At 36.0% G+C, this 23,227-nt stretch overlaps 2 protein-coding genes and 1 pseudogene across 2 annotated transcripts in view; 1 reads left to right on the top strand and 2 right to left on the bottom strand.

Annotated features, from left to right (window-relative positions):
* Nucleotides 1–13,311, bottom strand: part of LOC120625560 — a 53,135-nt gene extending 39,824 nt beyond the window's left edge. The window contains exons 1-4 of the mRNA XM_039892615.1: nucleotides 13,159–13,311; nucleotides 11,421–11,648; nucleotides 10,745–10,921; nucleotides 5,365–5,730 (exon numbers count right to left, since the gene is read on the bottom strand). Coding sequence (XP_039748549.1) covers nucleotides 5,365–5,730; nucleotides 10,745–10,921; nucleotides 11,421–11,648; nucleotides 13,159–13,170 — 783 coding nt within the window. The 5' untranslated portion in view covers nucleotides 13,171–13,311. The remainder of the gene's footprint in view (nucleotides 1–5,364; nucleotides 5,731–10,744; nucleotides 10,922–11,420; nucleotides 11,649–13,158) is intronic.
* On the top strand, nucleotides 35–22,886 carry LOC120625563 (annotated as a pseudogene).
* On the bottom strand, nucleotides 13,600–14,800 carry LOC120625565. Its single transcript, XM_039892619.1, has 3 exons — nucleotides 14,417–14,800; nucleotides 14,051–14,169; nucleotides 13,600–13,913 (listed from the first exon to the last, which is right to left on the bottom strand). The coding sequence occupies exons 1-3, from the start codon at nucleotides 14,489–14,491 to the stop codon at nucleotides 13,631–13,633; spliced, it is 477 nt and encodes a 158-aa protein (XP_039748553.1). The 5' UTR covers nucleotides 14,492–14,800; the 3' UTR covers nucleotides 13,600–13,630.
* Nucleotides 22,887–23,227: the final 341 nt, after the last annotated feature.

The raw sequence follows: 23,227 nt of genomic DNA, 5'->3' as shown, positions 1-23,227 counted from the left end.
GGATTTTAAAAAGCTTTTGATGATAATGAAAAATATGTATTTTTAGGTAATAACACTTTGCGCTGTTGCGGCCGTAGCCTCAGCTGGACTTCTGCCAGCGGCTGTTCACTACTCCCCCGCAGCCGCTGTCTCGTCACAGAACATCGTGCGTCACGATCAACCCCACGCTCTTGCCACTAAGGTCCTAACCCCCGTCGCCTACCACGCCGCTCCTGCTACCATCGCGTACCACGCCCCCATTGCTAAAGTGATCGCTCAACCAGAGGAGATCGTAAGTAATCCTAAAAACTTATTAGTTTTACGGGAATGGACAATCTAATTTTCTCTCACGGATCACGTAATCCGATTCCCGGGTTGGGCCAGCAAATGTAATGTACAGTCCCAGCCTTGAATTAGAGAATGTGTACTGTCCACCCTCAAGTAAGTTACGCCGTTTGTCTCGGTTGTATAAACTATCATTTGCTTGTATTTCTTAAGGTGCAGTCCTAATACGAAGTGCTAAAAAGTAATTTTTTAAAGCACTATTTCTTCAAACAGGTGGCATATTTGTACTAGTATTTTTGTAGGATAAATAAAAATACTAAATATACCTCTATTTTATATAAAAATTGGGATTTAAACAAATAAAATTTCAAAGAATTTCAAATAATAGTAGTAGGGCGTCTTCCTACATGATAGCAACGTAGATTTAGTTATCTCTTTTATGAAAGAGAAGGCTCGTGTCCACATGATGTTAAATAATAGGCCGGTAAGAAAAAAATTAACGTTTTTATTGAATTTATACAGGCCTACCCCAAATACGAGTTCAATTACTCAGTAGCCGACGGGCACACGGGTGACAACAAGCAGCAGCAGGAATCTCGCGACGGCGACGTGGTGAAGGGCTCTTACTCCTTCCTCGAGGCCGACGGCTCCGTGCGCAGCGTGCACTACTCCGCCGACGACCACAGCGGCTTCAACGCCGTGGTGCACAACAGCGCGCCCACCGCCGCGCCCGCGTACGTCAAGGCCGCACCCCTCCTCGTCAAGGCGCCCGTGTACGCCGCGGCCCCAGCCTACTACCACTAGTGTTATGTTAATCCGTACCAAATGACTGTCAACTATTTATTATAGCAATATAGAAATGAAATTCAATTACAACTTGGTTTTTACACCTTAATATTAACGAGTTCCTCCCATTTAATTGCCAATAAACGATCTTGATTGATCTGACAAATACTTGAATGAAGAGACCTACAGGTATCACAGTAACTAACCAATTTTTTTTAACAAAAAAGAACCGACCTTGTGAAAAAAACTACATTTACGAGTAAATATCGGTGCCAAGTAAATGTTAAATAGTAATTTAACATTTAACTTGTAAATGTTAAATAGTAATTTAACATTTAACTTAGCTAGGTACTATAAAAAAAGGAAACCTTATACAAAGTACGTCTGCACTTAGTAAAGTCACACACGTACTTTGTATAAGGTTTCCTTTTTTTATAGTACCTAAAAACAAAAGTACCTAGTAATATTCTACATTATACTTGAAACCGACTTAAAAATGTTATAGCAAATATTTATTTCTTAATTTTAAGTCGGTTCTTTTGCAATTATCTAAGTTATGCCGAATGTCGTCTGCTCATAACGCTTTACAAGATATTGCTTTTCCCGGGGCCGGGGTGTTAATGGTTGAGGAGTTCTCCCAGCAATAAATATACAAAATAAAAACATACAGTCAAAAAAAAACATTGAGAACCTTTTCTTAAGTCGGGTGAATATGGTTAGCTCGGAAGGTGTATGGATTCGTGTCCAAAGTTGTTTTCAGTTGAACTGGCGGCTCTACGAAGATTACGCGGCGATGATAGACTTCCGACTAGGTAAAGAAATTATATCAAAGCATTCTTACGGCGCCGGCTGGTTGACTCAAGAGACCGTGGAATCTTTACATCCGAAAAAATAGTGCCTGTAAATTAAGTAAAGCGCACACCTAACAGTAAGTTTTCACTGCGGAAAAAAACAGATTGGAGACTAATAAGACTTAGACATATTCAGAGATGAGACATAATGTCACTGCTCAACTCACCACTGCTTCAGGTAAATAAATCAATCACAGTTTATGTTTTTAATAGTAATAATTGTCTGAACAAGCAGATAGCCTAACTGATGGTTAAACCATTGCCTATAAATAGAGCAAAACTTCGCAGGGCATATATACAAGGAACTCGTTGTGCAACTTGCCGTTATGGCCATCACCCTGAGGCGTATGTGTTGATATGCCTGTAATACACGGGTACCCACGCCCCTCAAACCGGAACACAGCATTGCAGCAATGCTGCTTTGCGGCGGACTCAGTAGGGCTTTTTGTGACGAACACTGTAACAAAAAGCTCTACTACTAGCTTATGTCGTCTATGAATACTGGCCACAAATTGCCAAATTTTGTGTTTAACTCTGACGTTTGTCTTTGTTTTGACGTTGAAGAGGCATTTTTATTTTCGTTTTAGCACCTGTCGTAGAATTCTCTGTGTGCACAAGATTACTAAAAGCTTTTTGGACTATTAAAAAGTTAATCAAAAATTTGCGTACAGAAACTCCTTGCCCTATATGTAAACAAAAAATCAGGCGCCTCGTCATACCGTGAACTGTATCCGAGCGTCCGAGCATAAAGTATGCAGATTTTTTAAATATCGAATTTATATTTTGTTCCATTAACATAACGCACCGCCGAATCGGTGGCTTAACCTGTCGCCGAACCTCGTTAGCCATCACCTAAGAGTTGGTGAAACGTTTCGTTTCTTTCGGCATCACCTAAATTATTAGGCAACCTATTTAGGCGTTCCCTAGGTTAAGTGAAAACGGGTATTAGTCATATCTGATGTATGTATCGATAAGATGAAATCTATAACAACATGTAGTAGGTAGTAGTTTTTATTATACTGTGCACGATGCTACGGCACTATTTGACCTTTATCATGAAGTTCGTACGCTGCAGACATAGCGAAATCTAATAAGAGATAGGAATCAAATTTGCTTGGCTGTCAGTCAAAGCTGTTTTACTTTAATATTAATTCTTGGGCGTAGACGTCTGTTCAACAGGTCAAAAGGAACATTAATCTATAACGATTGCTCCGAGTTACGCCATATTGGTTAATCGGAAGTAATGTTTACAAATTTATGTATATATTATGCTATTTTAATATCAATAATACTGGATAAATTCTACTATTATAGATAAGTGACGCCCATGATATATGGATATTTACCTACTCCGTGAATGCTTTATAATATGACCATATTACCACCTATAATCTATGGAAACCCTGTAAAATGAAGAAAACATACGTTATGCCACGACATTTAACGTATTTTACATTCAATTAACGTTTATAATATTAATAAAATCAAAAATTTAATTATTTATTGGTGAATATTTTTAACACGTGACGATACAATACAAATATAGCAATATCAGTAATTATTTTTATATTTTTGCTATTTTTTTTTTAATTCTCTATTAAGACACAACTATAAAGTTAGGAAAACAAGGGAAGAATAGAAACACAAAGACTGTAGTAGAAAACAAAAGGCGGCCTTATTGGTTTGTGTAAATAGATCTACAACGTCACCAAACCTGCTTATGTTCTTAATTATTTATGTGCACAGCTATCTTTAAAAGTTATAATAAATTGGTTATGCATACTATGACGGCAAACATTAATATTTAATATCGTTAGTAAATCTAAATTTAGAGTACCTACTACATACCTACCGGTAATACTGGTTTTAGGTAAGTTCATTGTAAGTAAAAGACAAAAGTTCATTACACTTATTGGTATATTTTAAATAAATAAACAGTCAACAATCATTCCGTAAGTCGGGGGTGAATAAATCGCTTAGTGGTAGTACGCTTGAGCGGGGGCGGCATACGCTGACTTGAGGAGCACGGGTGCGGATTTGATGATAGCGGGGGCAGATGGGGCAGTGTTGTGCACGACAGCGTTGAAACCGTTGTGGTCATCAGCGGTGTACTCAACGGTCCTGATGGAGCCGTCAGCCTCGTGCAGGGAGTATGAGCCCTTCACGACGTCACCGTCGCGGATCTCTTGCTGTTGCTTGTTGTCGCCGGTGTGACCGTCAGCAACTGAGTAGGAGTACTCGTATTTGGGGTAGGCCTGCAGAGATAAAACAAAACAACTGATGAGTCTCTTAATAACAAGATCACAAGTATAATACAATTGCTAGAACTCAAAATAATGACATTTTGTCCGGTAGGAACTTCAGCCGTGGTTAGCTAGCGATAAAGAAGCGCTACCAAGCGATAACTTTCACTTCTCTAACAGGTAACCCCTTTAACTGCATACTCATTTATCACCACGTGTGATTGCAGTCAAGGGCTAAGATTATCAAATACTCAAGTAGTAAAATAAAAGTTATATCGAATAACTACTTTACTTAACTGAACTTTCTTGTAGGTTTATTTTGATAGGAACCTTCTTTTCATGACAGTTTTGAAAGTAATTGAACACGAGACAGAACAGCGATAGAAATTGTATTGATGGGTTCGCACAATGAGATCTGATTTTTAGTCGATAGTAATTCTATTAGGATTTTCCAGTTTTCAGTACAATCTGATTCTAAACTAAAAATATACTTAATTTTAAGAGAAAATGTGATTGCAATAATTTTAACATGACTACATAAAATAAGTATTAATTGTATACAATTTTACAATAATCTACCAGTTGATATCTTGGAGATGTCTTTTAAAAAGTTCAAAGTTTGTATTAAACTCAAGCTTATAGAAAAGTCTTATTGAGTATAGTATTAAGGAATGAGTCAATGATAAATGCTTGAGTGTTAAATATTGCTCTAATCAGGTTGCTTCATAAATAGTTTTAAATGACAATGTGAAATAGTGATAACAAAAAGCTAAGTTTGTTGTGGGCTTTTTCTTAGACCAGGGCGCCTTTGTAACCCTCCTAGCTTTAGTAGTTTAGTTAAGTTGACAAATTTAGTTATCACCATCAACTCACTTTGTCATATTTTACATGTAATGTACGCATCAAAAGTGCCTATTTGAATAAAGAAATATTTGACTTTGACTTTGAAAAGTAGATAAACTTGACGGTGCTAAATTGCCTGTAAAGTAGGCATTATTGAAACGTATTTGACGTAACTGTTGTAAAACCCAATAATGAACCTAGAATAGTCATGCCCATGGCAACTATATTGCTTTGGATCCTTATTGTCGAGTACTCAAAGTAAAGTCTAACTGTAAATATTTTTTTTATATACTTACAATTTCTTCATGTTGAGCGAGAACTTTGGTAACTGGAGCGGCGTGGTATGCGAGTTGGGCTGGTGCAGCAGAGTAGGCGATACGGGCAGGAGCGGCATGGTACGCCAATGGGGCAGGGGCGGCGTAAGACAAATGAGCGGGGGCAGCGTATGACAAAGGAGCAGCGACGGCCAATTTAGGAGCAGTGGCTAAGATCCTTGCAGATTCATCGTGGCGTACAATGTTTTGAGAGGAAACAGCACCGGCAGATGAGTACTGAGCTGGCGCGTGGTAAGCCAAGGGTGCGCTGTATGATGCTACTGGAGCGGCCAGGATCTTAGTAGCCAAGGCTGGTTGAGCATGGCGTACAATGCTTTGAGAGGAGACAGCAGATGCGGGGGAGTAATGTACGGCTGCGGGCAGGAGTCCTGCTGAGGACACAGCCACTACAGCGCACAGAGTTACGATCTGGAAAAAATAGTAGAGTTACATTAGAGAGTTTTTCTTATTGTTACTCTTATTTATTTACCTAATTATCCGCAGCTTATTAACATGCCACGTCACTGCATGTTGGCTGACTTAAATTTAATTATTATATATTTAAGCTCTCCGAAGCAGGTTGGTCGTCGCCAATTTCTAAGGCGAAGTACAGGTTGGTACTGAGAAGTTCTTGATAGAAAACTATACATCTACTTTTGAATTTTCACCCCGACTTGTGAATCGAACGAACTGCATGATCCGTAATTAACCACACGAGTACTAAATACTACATCAATGAAACAGTTATTTATCTTTACTTTTATAATTGCTTTTATTTCATGTAGTAAACTTTTTCATATCGGTAACTTACTTGGGTGAACATGTTGATGAATCCTATTTTGGATACAAGATGTGACTGATGTTAGGGAGTTGGTAGTGCGGGTTTTATACTCACGAACCCGAATTAGATTACTACAGATGACAAGTGGTGGAGGTTGTCAAACGGGCTTAAAGTTTAACCTTGCTCCGGGTCATAAAAGTACGCATATATCAATCCATTCACTGTACCTATTAGACTTAAGGTTATTGCAACATAAACCATTTTTACCATTGTGGGCGTCCGATCCACTTAAAAATATCATAGATAGCTTTTAATTACATAGTTTTTTAAAATTTGACATTTCATTGGAACTTTTTTGATTTAATTAATAATAAACTCGTGGGGTCTCGCGACTTCGCGTATAAGTGAATCTTAAAAGATAGACATATGCTGATGCGGATTTTTTTAGAACTTTGAAAGGGGAACCACTTTGTCATACACGATTTTATAGAAACATTAACCGTTTATGCAGCGTACGCAGCAGAAGCTCTCAAAAGGAAACAAACCCCGATTTTGAAACATTTTTCATTCGTGCAATGCTCCTATGGGCCTTAGCGTGAGTATATATAGTCTTTAGCCTTGATCAATAAATGAGCTATCCAACACTGAAAGAATTTTTCAAATCGGAACAGTTTCTGAGATCATTGCGTTCAAGTAAAACATTAAGAGTTAGTGGTACTAAGCACCAAAAAATTTAAAACAGACTTCATAATCGAGTCCTTTGTAAATTTCTAATGTAGATTAAGAACCTATTCAATATATAATAGGTTTTAGTATTGTTTATTGCTTTTTAAAGCTGGCTTGACTTTGGTTGTTACTTTTTGAACTGATTTTATCAAACACAAAATTTCATCAAGCAAATATGCTTACTTAAGGGGGACTTGAAATTTTCACGCACATTTTCTTCTTAGTCTGACCGCACATTGGCTTTTAAGAAAAACGCACGCAAAATGGATGTGCAGCACGTGTTCACCAGTTGCAAGGGCTCAAAAATTCAAGTGTAATTAATCGAAAAAAATAAAATCTTTTTTCTGTATATAATCCGCGGAGGTCACCTTAATGTTACATGTAAAAGTGAATTAGTTGAAATGATGCAATAGATCAGTTACACCATTAAATGTATTTTACCTTGTGACCAATTAATATCAAATGAGATCAATGATGTTGTATTGATCACAACTTATATTTTACTAGTTTCTGCCTGCGATTCCGTTGACTTCAGAGTTGAATCTAAAGGTAAATTAAATATTTGAAAATTATAATATAAATGATACAGCTGTTAGACCTACGTTAGACCTACCGATACTTTTACATTTTTCGGTTTAAAATGTGGTAATTCAGGGTGTTAGCTGTATCTATACCGAACGGATGAATGAATAAATAAATATACGTGCTGGCCAGGAAACCTATTGCTTCGCGCGAATTTTTACGCGATGTCAATAGATATTGATTTAATCATACGATCATACGCGATTTCTGTAGCAGCGTCCAAACCCCATCGCGACGCTACTCGTCGCTTGCGTAATAGATATAAATAATAATAGGAAATCCTTGCATATGTTATAGCCACTAGCTTCTTCCCAGTAAGATGAGTCCATGGCCGGGACGTTATACAATAAAATTCATGCATTCACTACTGAGAAAAATCACGAAAAAGGCGAAAACAATAAAGCTGTACAAAGGTAGTTTGAGAGTCTGACGCGTATGGCCACGGGACAATTGCGTCGCCGGAACTTTTGATTAAATAATTTTCGCTTATTCGCGATGATACGCAATTTGGGTAGGTACACCACCGGTCACTGCTACCCTTGGCATGCTTGTTGTATGTATTTCCATTCATTTGTTTTAACCGCATCGCCTGTCGCGCCGCGTGATAATTTGCGCAACGCGAACATCTCATGGCTAGCACATTATCGGTAAATAGCGATCTCCTCTAAAAAAAATGCGAAAAAAATGCATGACGGGCCTCATTTCTCGAGAATGTAGAGCTATGACCCTCCTCGCTGCTATTATGCGGACTAGTTTTCAAAGCTATACGCTTATAAATGTGAAAGTGTGTTTTTTTGTTTTTTGTTTGTCCTTACTTTACGCCCTAACTAAGAAACCAATTTACTTGATTTTTGACTTAGGGTTAGTAGAAAGGACGGAGAGTAACATTGGCTGATCCTTATTTCAGGAAAACAAACGGAAAATCCGTAATTAACGCGTAAGAACGTGGGTGTAAGCTAGTTATCAAAATTTATTAGAAATAATAGTCATGCCTAATGCCATGCTGTTCGAGGGGATGGATTACGTAAATAATTAATGTCTCTACTCAGAGCTGGTATCGAGAATCAAACCCAGGAAATTGTGGTCCCTAATCTTAAGTGCTGACCACTAGAGCAAAGAGTTAAGAGACTATATTATTATTCTTCACTCGTCCGATACCGAAGTGTGCATTTCTCGAACATTTTTCTCCCGAATACTTACTTGGGTCAGATCAACAAGTCAACAAGGCGTTATTTCGCGATAGGTTATCATTATTATAATGCAAAATATGTTTTGTTCTTTTGCAGGTAGTAATTGTTAACGTTTTAACCTTTTAAATATTAAATTATTGATCTGCAATTACAATGAATTCGCATATTGACCTTTTGTTTTAAGCTCAGCTTGGAAGGTCAAGCGATGTATTTTTTAGCAAGATCAAACCTCAAGTAATGTTTGAATTGCCCCATGGGCAGATACCATTTTTTTCCTTTCATGAGTATAGATTTCGATAACAGAAATAAGCACCTACTTATTTGGTTGAAGTAAGGGTTTTGTAGGGGATTTATTAATTTTTACTTTACACGAATATATTTTTTTAAGACATAGAGTAAGGGTTGCTTTTGCAGTTTGGGCTGTACCTATCTAACTTTTAAATGTAGGCATCTTAAACAAAATAAAAATAAAATGTTGCATTTATTATTTTAATTCTCAATTTAGTATTTTTATTTATATATTTTATAATTAATTTAGGAGTTTTACACTTGTAACTACACTACACTATTAAATAACTGAAAAAGGACTATCTTTAATTATTACATTAAAATGTAAACTGAAATAAAAACAACATTGATGTTGCCAATGTGTTTGTTGGCAATGTTGATGTGAAGTTGAATAGGTATGAAATGTGAAGAGGAATTTCTCCGAAAGTGCCCTGAATGATTGTATTTACGATGTATACGGGCATATAACTCCCTTAACCTCTGTGATAAATCTCCGCTATATATCTTATATAAGCATTACTTAGTGATTAATTATATTCACAAATTGAGTGTTGTAAAAAATACCTTTTTTGCATTATCTGTAATTTTTTAGTAACTTTAGATATATGTAATTCTTAACAGAATCAATTGAAAACAAATCAGCTGTTTATTGCTGAATTTCATTACAGTATTGCCATAATAAACAATTATAAATATATAAATAAATATACTACGATAATACACACACCGCCATCCAGCCCCAAAGCAAGCGTAGCTTGTGTTATGGGTACTAAGATGCCTGGCGAATATTTCCACGAATTGTATAAATAAATACTTATAATATACATATATATATATAGTTGACAGTCATTTAGTTCTTTCGCCTACATTGTATTGTCACCAGGTCATCTGCAACTAACTTCGGACCCAGCTCCCTAGCAAGGTTGCTATTCCTGTATCTGAGTGCTTGCTTCAGCAACACAAGTTGGCAACCTTTGTAAGTTAACTGTTGTACACCTAGATAACTTTATTTCTGAAGAAATTTTACCAAATTTGACGGCCTCCCAGGCGCATCAGTAAACGCTGTGGATTTAAGTGGGAAATTTGGGAATTTATTATTTCTGAATTTGCTCTGGTCTGGTCTGGTCTGGTGGGAGACTTTTGCCATGGCTTATTACCACCCTACCGAAAAAGGTTTTTTTTCTCTACCATAAAGCATCATGGTGAGATGCTTTATTGCCTATTACAATCATTTACGAATAACTTGATTACATTACATTTTACAGCCTATTTCATTGACTTATACTTCTATTTATAAATAGTTACCACTAAGATATAATAGTATAATGACTTAACTCATTCTCTAACTATGATTTACGTTCACATTGTTCACGTAAACTTATAACTTAGCATAAACACTACCTTTGTTTCACTGCAATAATCGACACTACACTAGCCGTTGAGCTTTGAAATTGAGCGTTTCGGTATGATGTCGCGTAGTAACCGTTTAGGGGTATGGGTTTGATATAACGGCCGTACCCCTAATAGGTTAGCCCATTACCATATTAGACTGCATCATCACTTACCAGCAAGTAAGTTTGCAGCCAAGGGCTAACTTGCAATGAAATAATAAAAAAGAAATCAAAATCGCTGATTGACCGTAAGCAGATATGCCCATGAAATAGGAGCAACATGTCAATAATAAGGTGTAAAAACATAGATGTAATTGAATTTCATTTCTATATTGCTATAATAAATAGTTGACAGTCATTTGGTACGGATTAAAATAACACTAGTGGTAGTAGGCTGGGGCCGAGGCGTACACGGGCGCCTTGACGAGGAGGGGTGCGGCCTTGACGTAGGCGGGCGCGGCGGTGGGCGCGCTGTTGTGCACCACGGCGTTGAAGCCGCTGTGGTCGTCGGCGGAGTAGTGCACGCTGCGCACGGAGCCGTCGGCCTCGAGGAAGGAGTAAGAGCCCTTCACTACGTCGCCGTCGCGAGACTCCTGCTGCTGCTTGTTGTCACCCGTGTGCCCGTCGGCTACTGAATAGTTGAACTCGTATTTGGGGTAGGCCTGAGGATAGATAAGTAGATACATATAATAAAGAGTATAAAAAACTGTCTCGTTCAACAAAGTTTTACAGGTCGTAATTTCAGTGTCTAAGAAGCAATTTTTGGTCCTACACTGACATGGTCTCATTCCAGCATAAAAAAGTTTAGGCGGCAGTCGACCACTCTGACCAGCGCAGATTGGTAGACTTCACAGGTCGTTGAGAACATTATGGATAAAACTCATGCATGCAAATTGCATCCCACGATTTTTTCGTACTGTTAATTTTCTTAAAACGGAAATAACTTCAAAAAGTTAGAGGTGAGTGCCTTGGATCGAAATCGCCCACTGTACTATTACATCATAATACTTTATAGTATTCATTAAAAACCTGCCAACTATAATTGATTTAGCAGTGCACTCTTTCTTATGACAGAAAAAGCGTATAACCTGTAGTTAGACATTATTTGTTATAATTATAGATTAAAATTTTAAATGAGTTAGAGATTAATAATTTGCTTACAATTTCTTCTGGTTGCGCAAGAACTTTAGCGATGGGAGCGTGGTAGGCGATAGGAGCAGGAGCAGAGTGGTATGCAACCGGGGCGGCAACGGCGTACTTGGCAACAGCTTGAGGTTGGTCGTGACGTACAATGTTCTGTGACGAGACCGCCGATGCCGAAGAATAGTGCACGGCTGCTGGCAGGAGTCCCGCGGAAGATACCGCAAGGACAGCGCAGAGGGTTACCAACTAAAAATACTCTTGTTTAAGGATCGTCAGCTCGTCGTGTTTAACCCAACGATCAACTTATACTAAATATAACATCACTTTTAAATTCATAATCACAATGCGTCCATAAAAGCATAAACTTGTATAAAAGATTATGGTAATAATAAGATAGAGGCTGGTGTCAATTGTTTAGTGAATAAAGCTCTAAACTAAAAAAAAAACTAAATTGACATGTCTAAAAATAGTCCAGGAAATAAATTGTGGAAAGGAAAACTCTTCCTTTAGATTTCATAATTTAGTATAGCTCAGAGATTTATGTACAAAAGAATCTGCACCATTATGTACCAACCAGATACGTTAAATTTATCTACAACGAGCTCAAGATATACGACATATGACAGAGTTAACTGGCACCGAGCTGCGATATAATTATAATAATATTGCTTATCAATACTAATATTATAAAGAGCAAACATTTTTGTATTTGTTTGTACCCAAAAGGCTCCAAAAGTGCTGGTCCAATTATAACTATATTTTTACTTTAAGAAAGCTAAGCTATCACGAAGTAACAAAGGCTATAATTTATTTTCAAAAACATTGGAGATCCATATGAAAATTGCAATAATGTAACCCAAAGTAGCAAAATTTTGCCCATAAAATAATACACTGGGCGAGAAAACTATTCATAATATATAAAAATTATCTACTATATCTACATAGTTAGAGTTCTCATAACCTACAAAAAAAAAACGAGTGTGTACTTATGTACACGCGTTAAAAGTTATTCTTCTTTGGAGTAACATGATAAAATTTTATCTTTCCCCTTATTCTAACGTTTGTTGAAAAAACCACACTAACAATAGATTTAGTGTTTAATACATCGAAAGTTTTATTATTCCGCATTATCTAGTTATCTCATTATCGTACAACCAAGTTTAAATCACATTTAAATTTGAGATTTTCGAATGAGCCCGCTTTGACAATTTGAAATGACTTTGACAATTGACAAGTGTAGGCACCGTGTCAAAACTTTTTTGAAAAACAAAAATGTTGACTATAGCTAACTTCAGGGTGTCGGTTTTTCGTGACGGTGTGCGCGCGTATCGTAAAAATTTACTCTCATCATTTTTCCCTAATGCGCCAAAAGAACTTTTCGAAGTTAAACACTTCAAAAAGTTCACGAGGAAATGTAATTCTATCTATCATAGTTAAATCACAATATTTGTGCACTAAAATTTTAGAAGATTGCCGGATGAAACTGAATTCGGTTACATTAGTATCACAAAATTAATATTTATTTAAATAAATCGTTTTAACATCAAGGGTATATTCATAAAGCAGCAATTTTTTTTTTAAATTCTGAAAATTTTTAATTATTTGAATAATGTAGAAGTTATCGCGAGTTTAAACAATGTAAGGACTACAACTAAACAAAACAGTTATCTTTATAACATGAATTACGATTATAACATTTATTGAATAAAATTTCGCTAATGTTTCTTTTCATTTAGTGGTCTAATGGACAACTTACTTTTGACAACATGTTCTTGATGGTTCTGTCGGGTTGAGGCAGTGAATGATTTCTTTGTGATTGCCCTCCGGTTTTATAGCAACTTTATCAGCGTCATCGGCTTAGACGTTAGAGTTACTTGAACAGTAAGCGTCCTCGCCCCGGGTCAATTTTGACAAATCTATTTCACGTTCACCATGTTACTGTTGCATAATAATAAATTATGAATAATTATGCTCATAAGTTATGCAGACAAAGCCTTTTCAAGTAGGTATCTTTAAAATTCTAACCTATAGTAGGTACCAACCTTGTAAATTTATATGTTTATGTGATACGAAGATTTTTACACAAGTTTTAAACTAAACAATAAACATATAGTTAACTTTTAGACTTCTTATTAATTTTTTTTTTAATAAGAAAGAGACGTACGACTCTCTAAATATTTTACGGAAACAAACGAAAACAAGCTAAAGCATTTCTTAAAATAAGCAAATTACAGAGTTGTGGGCTTTGAACGATTGGTTATGAACGATTTATCTGGAAACAAGAAACTCTTTTGATATAAAAGAACATCAATATCAGGCACAAATTTATGCTTATGTTTATTTAAATGGATACGTTTCAAGTTTCCATTTTCTAGCGCCTTTTTCTGGCCATGAGCAATTTGACGACTATGCGCATTGTTCAGATGTACTCTTGGAATTTTAACATAATATGGATTCAAGACGGGTTCTATTTTAGTACTTTCCAATGCTTGCAGTCCTTGCATAATATGTCTGAAATAACCATAGTAACATTTATTCAATGTCTGAAATAACAATGCAAATTTAGGTTGAATTCATAAGAATTTTAAAAACGCCTGCACAACAATTATAGTAAAGTTGATTTTAAATGGAAACTGTACAAAACTTACTTGACTGGATTCTGGGTAAAGTAAACGTCTGTATTTGGAAGATTCCTTGGAATAGGCGTCATTATTTGGCGTTGTTTAGATATTATGTTGTTAGAGCACTGAAAAATGTTACTTCTAATCTGCAATAAAAAACTTACCTTTAAACTTACCTAAATTGAATGAAACTTACCTTTAACAAAAAAATTGCATATGACGTGATTTTTTAAAACTATTTTTCATTGTAGCGGAAAAGTGCTCACGCAGTTAATAGTCTTTAAGACCTTACAATATAAAATGTTATGTTGTAGTTCTTAAATATTTTTGAAAAGGGTTTACAACAAATGCAGTTTCTTTCTTTAAATTCTAGGAATTATGCATAACTCTTACGTTAATATGTGCGTTCCTATCTGCATAGCCATAACTATTTTCTGTCTCAGGTCTTAGTTCACTATTATACACCATTTTAATATTATGACCACCAAAGTGCTGTAAAGATGTTGCCGGTTCGATTTTATTACTTTCGACTTTATATTGTTCATAGAATAATGGTTCTATGTTATATTTGCTTGTAGTGACTTCAGATTCAGGTAGATCTTCGATCTCTGGTGTTTTAGTTTTTGTGTCAAATTTGCTAATGTTGTCTTCATCTATTGGATTCAATAACAACGGAGCGTATTGTAAATTTGCATGACGTTTTGGACGTGATAGATGTTATTTTATATTTCGATAAACATTTAAATGGTTTTCAAAATCGACAGTACTGTAATCATAAAAAAAATTAACAACATTCTTAGATGATACCGCTGATTTTGTGGTTTCTCCCAAATAAAAGACGAATATTGATGTTCTTATTACAATCTGTAAAGAAATTTTTGTATTATTGAAAACCTCTGTTAAAAGCAAGAAATTCTAATAAAGAGTATTATCCCAGAGTCTACCTTAACTATAAAAAAAAATCCTGCTAACATCTTCCGGTACCATCATTAAAGGCTGTCACATTTAATTATTGTCTTCATTAATTACTGTCTTGGTTTATAGGACTTAAATAAAATCCTATAAACGACAGTTCCGAATATTTCTTAAAGACATAATTTTCTTAAGTACTTTATTGTACCTACGTTTGGAAAACCCAAAAAATTTAAAGGACGTGAAGCTAAATAAAAGCTACTTAAAAATAAAGGCATAGTATTTATCTTCTTAATTCTACAGAGATTAGAGTTTTAAGTATGAACACTTACATTTAAAAACATCTTGGCAAAGATTGGTAGGCAGATCTTATCGGGCACTAAGTAATTATTATAAATAAGTACTTTTTATTTGACATTTAGAGTACCAAATTATCCTTTTATAATGTACAATAGTTCATAATGAACCTTTCACCTTTATTTTCAAGACACCGTTACATATATAATGTATATTCCTACGTACCTTTGAACACTGAATGCGTTGATGTTGACACATATTTTCATTTCCCCGTAATGAATGAGTAATGAATCAGTTATTTATTAAAACATTCAGTGTATTGTTTGTTAAAGAACTATTTAATTGCGCCAGCCGTCTATACTATAGATGACATAATGCTCTTTCTGAGGTAAGAAATGCACGTATGTTTTTAGCAATATTATATAAATGGTAAGCATTTAAAATAACTTTGATAATAGAAAAAAATTGCGTACTCTTAGGGTCAAATTGATAAGGTTTAAATTCACTATTGAATCTTAACGCGACCAGTCAAGGCCAATTCAGTTTACTCGGTAAACTGGGTTCAGAAATGCAGTTTAAGAACTTTAATGTTAAATGAGCTTTCATTAAACTGTATGTTCAAAGCGAACGCTGAAATCAGTCCTAAAAACTTTTAACTGTAATCTGAAAGACTATTATGGACCTTCTTGATAAATGAAAAGTAATTGTAAAACCTAAATTAAAATTGTATACTAAGTCATATAAAACATTAGAAACAGAACGTTTAAGGAACTGAAATCAATAATATATGTGAGTGAAACGGTTGATATTTATATTAATTTATATATTATTATATATTATTTAAGATAGAATAGAACAAAGAAGAAAAATTAAGGAAATTCTGTAACCGATACTGAACCCAAAACTGTATTTTTTTCGTTCGTGTCTGTCTCGCTGTCTGTAGCTACTCAATGAATTCAAATGGAACTTCACACGAGTTGAGGTAATACTACAAGGTGTCCTACCTATAGGATACTTTTTTCCCGAAATTCAGTTTAGTTCGTTTGGGACAGAGGAAGAAAGTTTTTGACGATTTTACAATTCTTTGTGTACTGGATAGTAAATACGTATCAGTTAAGTTTTGCCAAATTTTTTTGTAGATCTGATCAATATAATTGGCGATAGACGAAAGATCTCCTCATAGGACAGCAGCAAACCCCTCTGTTAATCTTTAACCATACTGAATACATAAACTGTTACCACTTTTTTTTTTTTTTTTTTTTTTATTTGGAAAACAAACAGCTATAAATAAATTTTTACAATGGATAAACTTAATTATAGATCTTACACAAGCCAATAAAGTTTCCACTATTAATTAAAATTATCATAATGATACGGGAGTTTGGTTTAATTATATATAAGTAACTTATACTAAGTAATACTAGTTACAATAAGTTAATAACGCAAAAATGATTGCTCATTTACAAAAAGTTAATCTAAGAAAAAACACACATTCAAGTGCATTTTTTGATAGCAGATACAAACTTTCCATACTTATAATAAAATTGGTCTATATGTTGATACTTATTATTGTAAATATCACATGTTCTTAAAATAAATCTGTTCCGGCTATAATTGGTGTTAGCACGTGGGAGAAGGTACGTATTCATTTTACGATTAGTACGTTTGTCGGATTTGGGAACACAAAATTTTATTTTATTTGTCAGATATTGGCAATCGATTAGGCCGTTTATTATTTTGTACAAAAAAATCTGATCTTTGTGTTCTCTTCTAAGTTGTAAAGAGTTTAATTTTGTAGGGTCAAAGAAATTAAATCTTTTACTAACACACTTAAAAAATTTACGCTGAATGCTCTCTATCATATCCACGTGAATGGCGTAATGCGGATTCCAAGCAATGGAAGCATGTTGTAGGTGGGATCTTACGAGTGAGTTGAAAAGTAAAATGAGTGTATTTGGGTTCTTAAAATCAATGGTCTGACGCAAAACAAAACCAAGCATTCTATAAGCTTTATTACGAATAATATTCAGATGAGGTTCAAACGATAATCGACTATCCAACTGGACTCCCAGGTCTCTTACCTCATCTACTCTACGTAATTTTGTACCGAGTAAATTATAACTGTAAGGTATAATTTTCTTTTTCCTCGTAAAGGTAATGAAACAACATTTATCAACATTCAAAGTTAAACCGTTTTTTATACAGTATTGACTGACATGGTCTAAGTCATTCTGCAAATCTTGACAGTCTTTTTCTGTTTTAATTATATTAAAGATTTTTGTGTCGTCAGCATATAAAAGTAAGTTCGACTTTTTGATACAATTTACAACATCGTTGATAAAAATGTTAAAAAGTAAAGGCCCGAGGTGAGAACCCTGAGGTACTCCAGATGCAATTGGTAAAAAAGTAGCAGTATATCCCTTGACAGCAACTGCTTGAGTACGTTCACGGAGATATGATGTGAGCCATCTCAGGAGGTCACCATGTATACCGATTGCCTCTAGCTTCCTAATTAAGATATCGTGGGATATTTTATCAAAAGCCTTCGAGTAATCGGTGTACACGGCATCAACCTGGAAACCATTGTCCATTGCCTCTAAAGTGACATCAAGAAGTTGGCATAGATTGGTTTCCGTAGAGCGTTTATTTATAAACCCATGTTGAAAGGGCGTCAATAATGGTCGAACTGCTGGGAATAACGTGTCATATATAATCTTTTCGAAGAGTTTAGGAATGACTGATAATTTGGATATACCGCGATAATTACGTATGTTGTGTTTATCTCCATTTTTATGGATAGGAACAACGATAGAACGTTTCCAAGTGTTTGGAACTCCTGAATTCAGAGATCTCTGGAACAAAAGTGTTATGGGCTTAGACAATTGTTTGCTACATTTTTTAAGGAATAAGGGATGAAGACCATCAGGGCCACTGCCTTTAGTCGAATCAAGACCTGATAAGTACTTTTCAACTATTTCAGTATTTATGTTTACGTTTCCAATAAGTGCTTGTGAAGAGTTAAAAATGTTGATGTTCGAAATAGCATTCGAATGGTTTTCGAAGACCGATTCAAAAAATTTATTGAAAAGATCCGCTATTCGTTGCCCATCATATGCATTTTCATTATCTAGATATACACTATCAGGTATTCTATTAACGTGATATTTTGACTGTAAGAATGACCAAAAGCATTTTGAGTTTAAAGAAATATTACCTTCTGTACGCTGAATAAACGAACTATAACATGAAGCTTCCAAGATTTTGAATTCAAGCCGTAGATGAGAAAACAATATGTAATCAGATTGCCTGCAATAAATTTTCCATTTCTTATGTATTTTCAATTTTTTATTCAAAAGTTTAACTAATGGACGAGAGTACCAACTTGGATATCTCGTATTATTAATGACAAGCTTGGACGGTATAAACTTATCAATTGTTATATTAACTATTGAATAGAATTCATCTACGGCATCTGCCACACTCCTGTCACCGAGACGCTCGCTCCAGTTCACCTTCCCTACCTCTGCATTAATTATGTGGTAATTATGTAAATTTTATGAGGACTTTAGTGCTAGGACTAAATAAAAAGTGTTATAACTTTTCTTGGTTAACCTTTAACCTACAAATCAACTAAGAAAGCTTTTTCTATTATTCATTTAGCGATCATTATTCTTAGTTAGTAAGGAGCTGAGACTGATGGATACCAAATTATTTTTTGAAATTTCAAAGACGGGCATCAATCCATTTACCGACTTGGGTTAACGTTGCTTACCCAGTGCTATCGACTTTTGTGCAGTGCTGCTGTTAAGCCACACATTAATAATACAGTCATTTTTTAAAGTATTTTAAATAAGGCAAAATCTTAGTAGGTTTTCGGGACAGGCATTTGCGATTGGCAATGTTTACGTGATTAAAGGTTTTAAATAGAAGTCAATAAAGCTTCAAGAGCAAGAACATATATGTTGAAATACTATCTGTACTTAATATCATAGGTTTGTATATTTGTCGCTTCAAGGACTATTGAAAATAATAAACACAAATAGTATAGTATTTTTTTAGTGGCATAATTTCAGCACTCTACAAAATAGGCTATAACCCTTGTATGATATTCTTTATTTGATTCAGTTCTCTCTTATAGTATAGCAAACACCAATTTATCTAGTGAGGTAAAGACAAGTGGATAATAAAAGAAAGAATATTTTGTTTACGTTGCTATTATTAAATCTTAAATCATCTTAATTAACTATTTACAATTTCAACATACGAAACTTGTACAAAAATAAATAGAGCCTTATCGATGGTCATTGATACATTTAGTAGTGAGCGAGGACTTGTGCGGGGGCGGTTGCGGCGTGCGCGTTGGGAGCAGAGTTGCTGACCACCGCGTTGAAACCGTTGTGTGCGTCGGAAGTGTACTGCACTCTGCGTACGGAACCGTCGGCTTCGACAAGAGAGTACTCGCCATGTACGACGTCACCGTCGCGGCTCTCGTGTTGGGACTTGTTGTCGCCGGTGTGACCGTCAGCTACCGAGTAGGAGAAGTCGTATTTAGGGTGGGCGTATTCCTCCTGTTGGGTGGCAACAAGTCTGGGTGCGGCGTAGTGCGCTACGGGAGCGGCGTAGTGAGCGGGAGCTGCGTAAGCGACTGGGGCAGAACGGTAGGCAACTGGGGCAGCTTGGTACGCGACTGGTGCAGCCTGGTATGCGACTGGGGCAGCATGATAAGCGACTGGAGCAGCGGCCACGATGCCATGGGGCTGGTCATGGCGCACAATGCTCTGTGAGGAGACTGCAGCAGCAGATGAGTAGTGAGGCTGGGCAATGATGCCTGCCGCAGCTACCGACAACACGGCGGTCAAAATCAAAGTCTGAAACAAAAAAGGTTATAATTAACAACACTTCAATGATTTTAATGATCACAAATGACAGTGAAATAATTATATGAGTCATTCACAAATCAATCTATTTAACAATTATATTGTTGTTGATACTTACTTTAGCGAACATGTTGCTATTGTATGCAATGTACAAGTGATACGTTTAATTTTTCAAAAGAGCTTTATATAGCGAATCTTATTCTGACTTTGGCAAGGTCGACAAGGTATAAGTGGTACGTTATATTAGCCGCAGTGACAAGTAAATTATAAAGGCTATGCGAACTTTCTATTCAATTTTGCAAAGTGTTTAGTAAAATTAGTTAGCCTATATAGATAGGTCTTTTTGCTTTTCCCTAATCACCTTGTCCTATCCCTAATAACGTTGTCTATTTCTTTTCTTAAAAAGATTAAAGAAAAACCTACTAAAAATTCATTCGCAATCATTTTCATCTTATTTAATGTTTATGTCAAATTTTGTAACAGGCTTGCTAGTAAGGAGGCACGTAACCAGTTTTTATGCATTGGGTAGTGTTGGCTCCAGGATTCCATAGGTAGAATAAGAAGTCATGATTTTGTTTCATTATTTTTTAACTATAGGATTGCAAATGTACATTTTACCAACAGTACTAACGCAGCACTAAGGAAAAATTGTAACTTACACTAATTCTTACGTCCGAATTAAATGATTATTTATTTGTTTATTTTGAGTCGATGAATATCGATTAAGTTAGTCCGCAAAAAAAAATACTTGCAAAAAACGATAACATTATAGGGGATTTTGAAATAAGTAAGAAAACCGAAGTCCTGCGTGCAAAAAGTTGCAGTTAACGAAGTGACTGCACTTCGATAAGGATTCGCATAATGTTATAACTTGATAAACATAATATCTGCTATCATTGTGAATATATTAAAATTATGCAATGAGCCTCGAACCGGCTAACTCGGCCGATATCCGTGACCTTAAAACTGGGATATAATTCGCCTTTAATTATTTTATGCAACGTATAATAATTAACATTCTTTCGTTACTTCCTTTAAGACTGGTTTAAGGGCAATTTTTTCACACGTACCGTATCACCATATAAACTCGCGCTAGGCAATGCAATTACACCTGATGGTGAGTGATAATGTAGTCTGAGGTGGATTGAATTTGCCATATTTTTTTTTATGGGCATTCCAGATATTTATGATGCGTTTTAGAAACGAGGAAGGTAAGCGCACCAGGGGATATCAAGAAGGCACATAACGGTACAGATCGTTGCTCTATAGACCGCCCGCATACGTAGATAACCTACTTGCTTTGCACTAACGGCTTATTTCGGACACATCAAACGACACTGTAAAATAGTTTTTGAACGCCTCACGTGTCTCCACTGTCACTTCACAGGTTCGCACCAATGGGTCCGTACAGGGTTACAGGCATAGCTTTAAACCAATTTAAGGACGGAGGGTTTCAATCACCATATAATTTAGAAATCTGTCTTGATTGTTCAGTTATGTAGTATCTAAATGTTAAATAAGTTATAAAAAGGCTGTAAACTTAGATGTCTTTATAATAAGACTTTAATTCTCAATGATCCTTTATTATTGAAAAATACAAGATCATGTAAAAAGATATTTCCATACAACCCATGTATTATGCTCGTGATGAATTTTAATAGCCTATATTAAGTTTTCCTTTAATCTGATGGGGGCTAATCATATCTTCGAACTAGAGGCTGACTAAAAAAAAACTTAATAAAGAGTTAAATCCATTCGCAATAAAATGCTATGCGAACTTGAAAATGGAAAATTGAAAACATTTTTCAAACCTGAGGGACAGCTTTGGTTTTTAGCAAAAATAAGTAATAGATGAACCAGGAAAAGCAAAAAGGCCCACTCTGGCAATCTTGTCTAAACACCTTGCAAAATTGAATAGAAAGTTAGCAAATCTAATTTTTACATGTGGCTAATACAACAACTTATACCTTGTTAACCTTGCACTAGTAAGAATATGATTCGCTATATAAAGCTCTTTTGCGAATTTAAATGTATCACTTGTGCATAACATACAATAGCAACATGTTCGCTAAAGTAAGTATCAACAATAATATAATTGTTATAATAGGTTGATTTGTGAATTACTCACATACTAATATCACTGCCATTTGTGAACATTAAAGTCATTGAAGTGTTGCTAATTTTAAACTTTTTGGTTTCAGACTTTGATTTTGACCGCGGTGTTGTCGGTAGCTGCGGCAGGTATCATTGCCCAGCCTCACTACTCATCTGCTGCTGCAGTCTCCTCACAGAGCATTGTGCGCCATGACCAGCCCCATGGCATCGTGGCCGCTGCTCCAGTCGCTTACCACGCTGCCCCGGTCGCATACCAATCTGCACCAGTCGCGTACCAAGCTGCCCCAGTTGCCTACCGTGCTGCCCCAGTTGCCTACCGTGCTGCCCCGGTCGCTTACGCAGCTCCCGCTCACTACGCCGCTCCCGTAGCACACTACGCCGCACCCAGACTTGTTGCTACCCAACAAGAGGAATACGCCCACCCTAAATACGACTTCTCCTACTCCGTAGCTGACGGTCACACCGGCGACAACAAGTCCCAACACGAGAGCCGCGACGGTGACGTCGTACATGGAGAGTACTCTCTTGTCGAAGCCGACGGTTCCGTACGCAGAGTGCAGTACACTTCCGACGCACACAACGGTTTCAACGCGGTGGTCAGCAACTCTGCTCCCAACGCGCACGCCGCAACCGCCCCCGCACAAGTCCTCGCGCACTACTAAATGTACCAATGACCTACCTATAAGTTCCTATTTATTTTTGCAAAAATTTCTTTGCATGAAATTTTCAATAGTTGATTAAGATGATTTAAAAGTAAATTACAGCAACATAATACAAAACTTTCTTTCTTTTATTATTGACTATTTTTTTTTTCAACTTCAATAATTATTGTGTAGTGGGCTTTTCGCACAAAGTTCCTCAGGCTATATAATAAAAGTCGTAAAGTACGTGTCTGCTGTCTTTCTGTATGTGCGTCTGTCACCAGGCTTCATCTCGTGTACCGTGATAGTTAGATAGATAAAATTTATACAGATGCTATATTTCTGTAACCGCCATAATAGAA

Source organism: Pararge aegeria, chromosome 8 (genome assembly GCF_905163445.1).
Source record: "Pararge aegeria chromosome 8, ilParAegt1.1, whole genome shotgun sequence".
NCBI lineage: Eukaryota > Metazoa > Arthropoda > Insecta > Lepidoptera > Nymphalidae > Pararge > Pararge aegeria.
This window is presented reverse-complemented; position numbering and strand designations above follow the sequence as displayed.

What these genes read in the sequence shown, in the direction of transcription:
- LOC120625565 (XM_039892619.1), bottom strand. Translation starts at nt 14,491, where the DNA reads ATGGTGTATAATAGTGAACTAAGACCTGAGACAGAAAATAGTTATGGC. An exon ending in ATAGGAACGCACATATTAAC is followed by an intron (nt 14,170 to 14,416) that starts GTAAGAGTTATG and finishes TTTTTATTGCAG; the next exon opens with ATTAGAAGTAACATTTTTCA. An exon ending in TTTACCCAGAATCCAGTCAA is followed by an intron (nt 13,914 to 14,050) that starts GTAAGTTTTGTA and finishes TGGTTATTTCAG; the next exon opens with ACATATTATGCAAGGACTGC.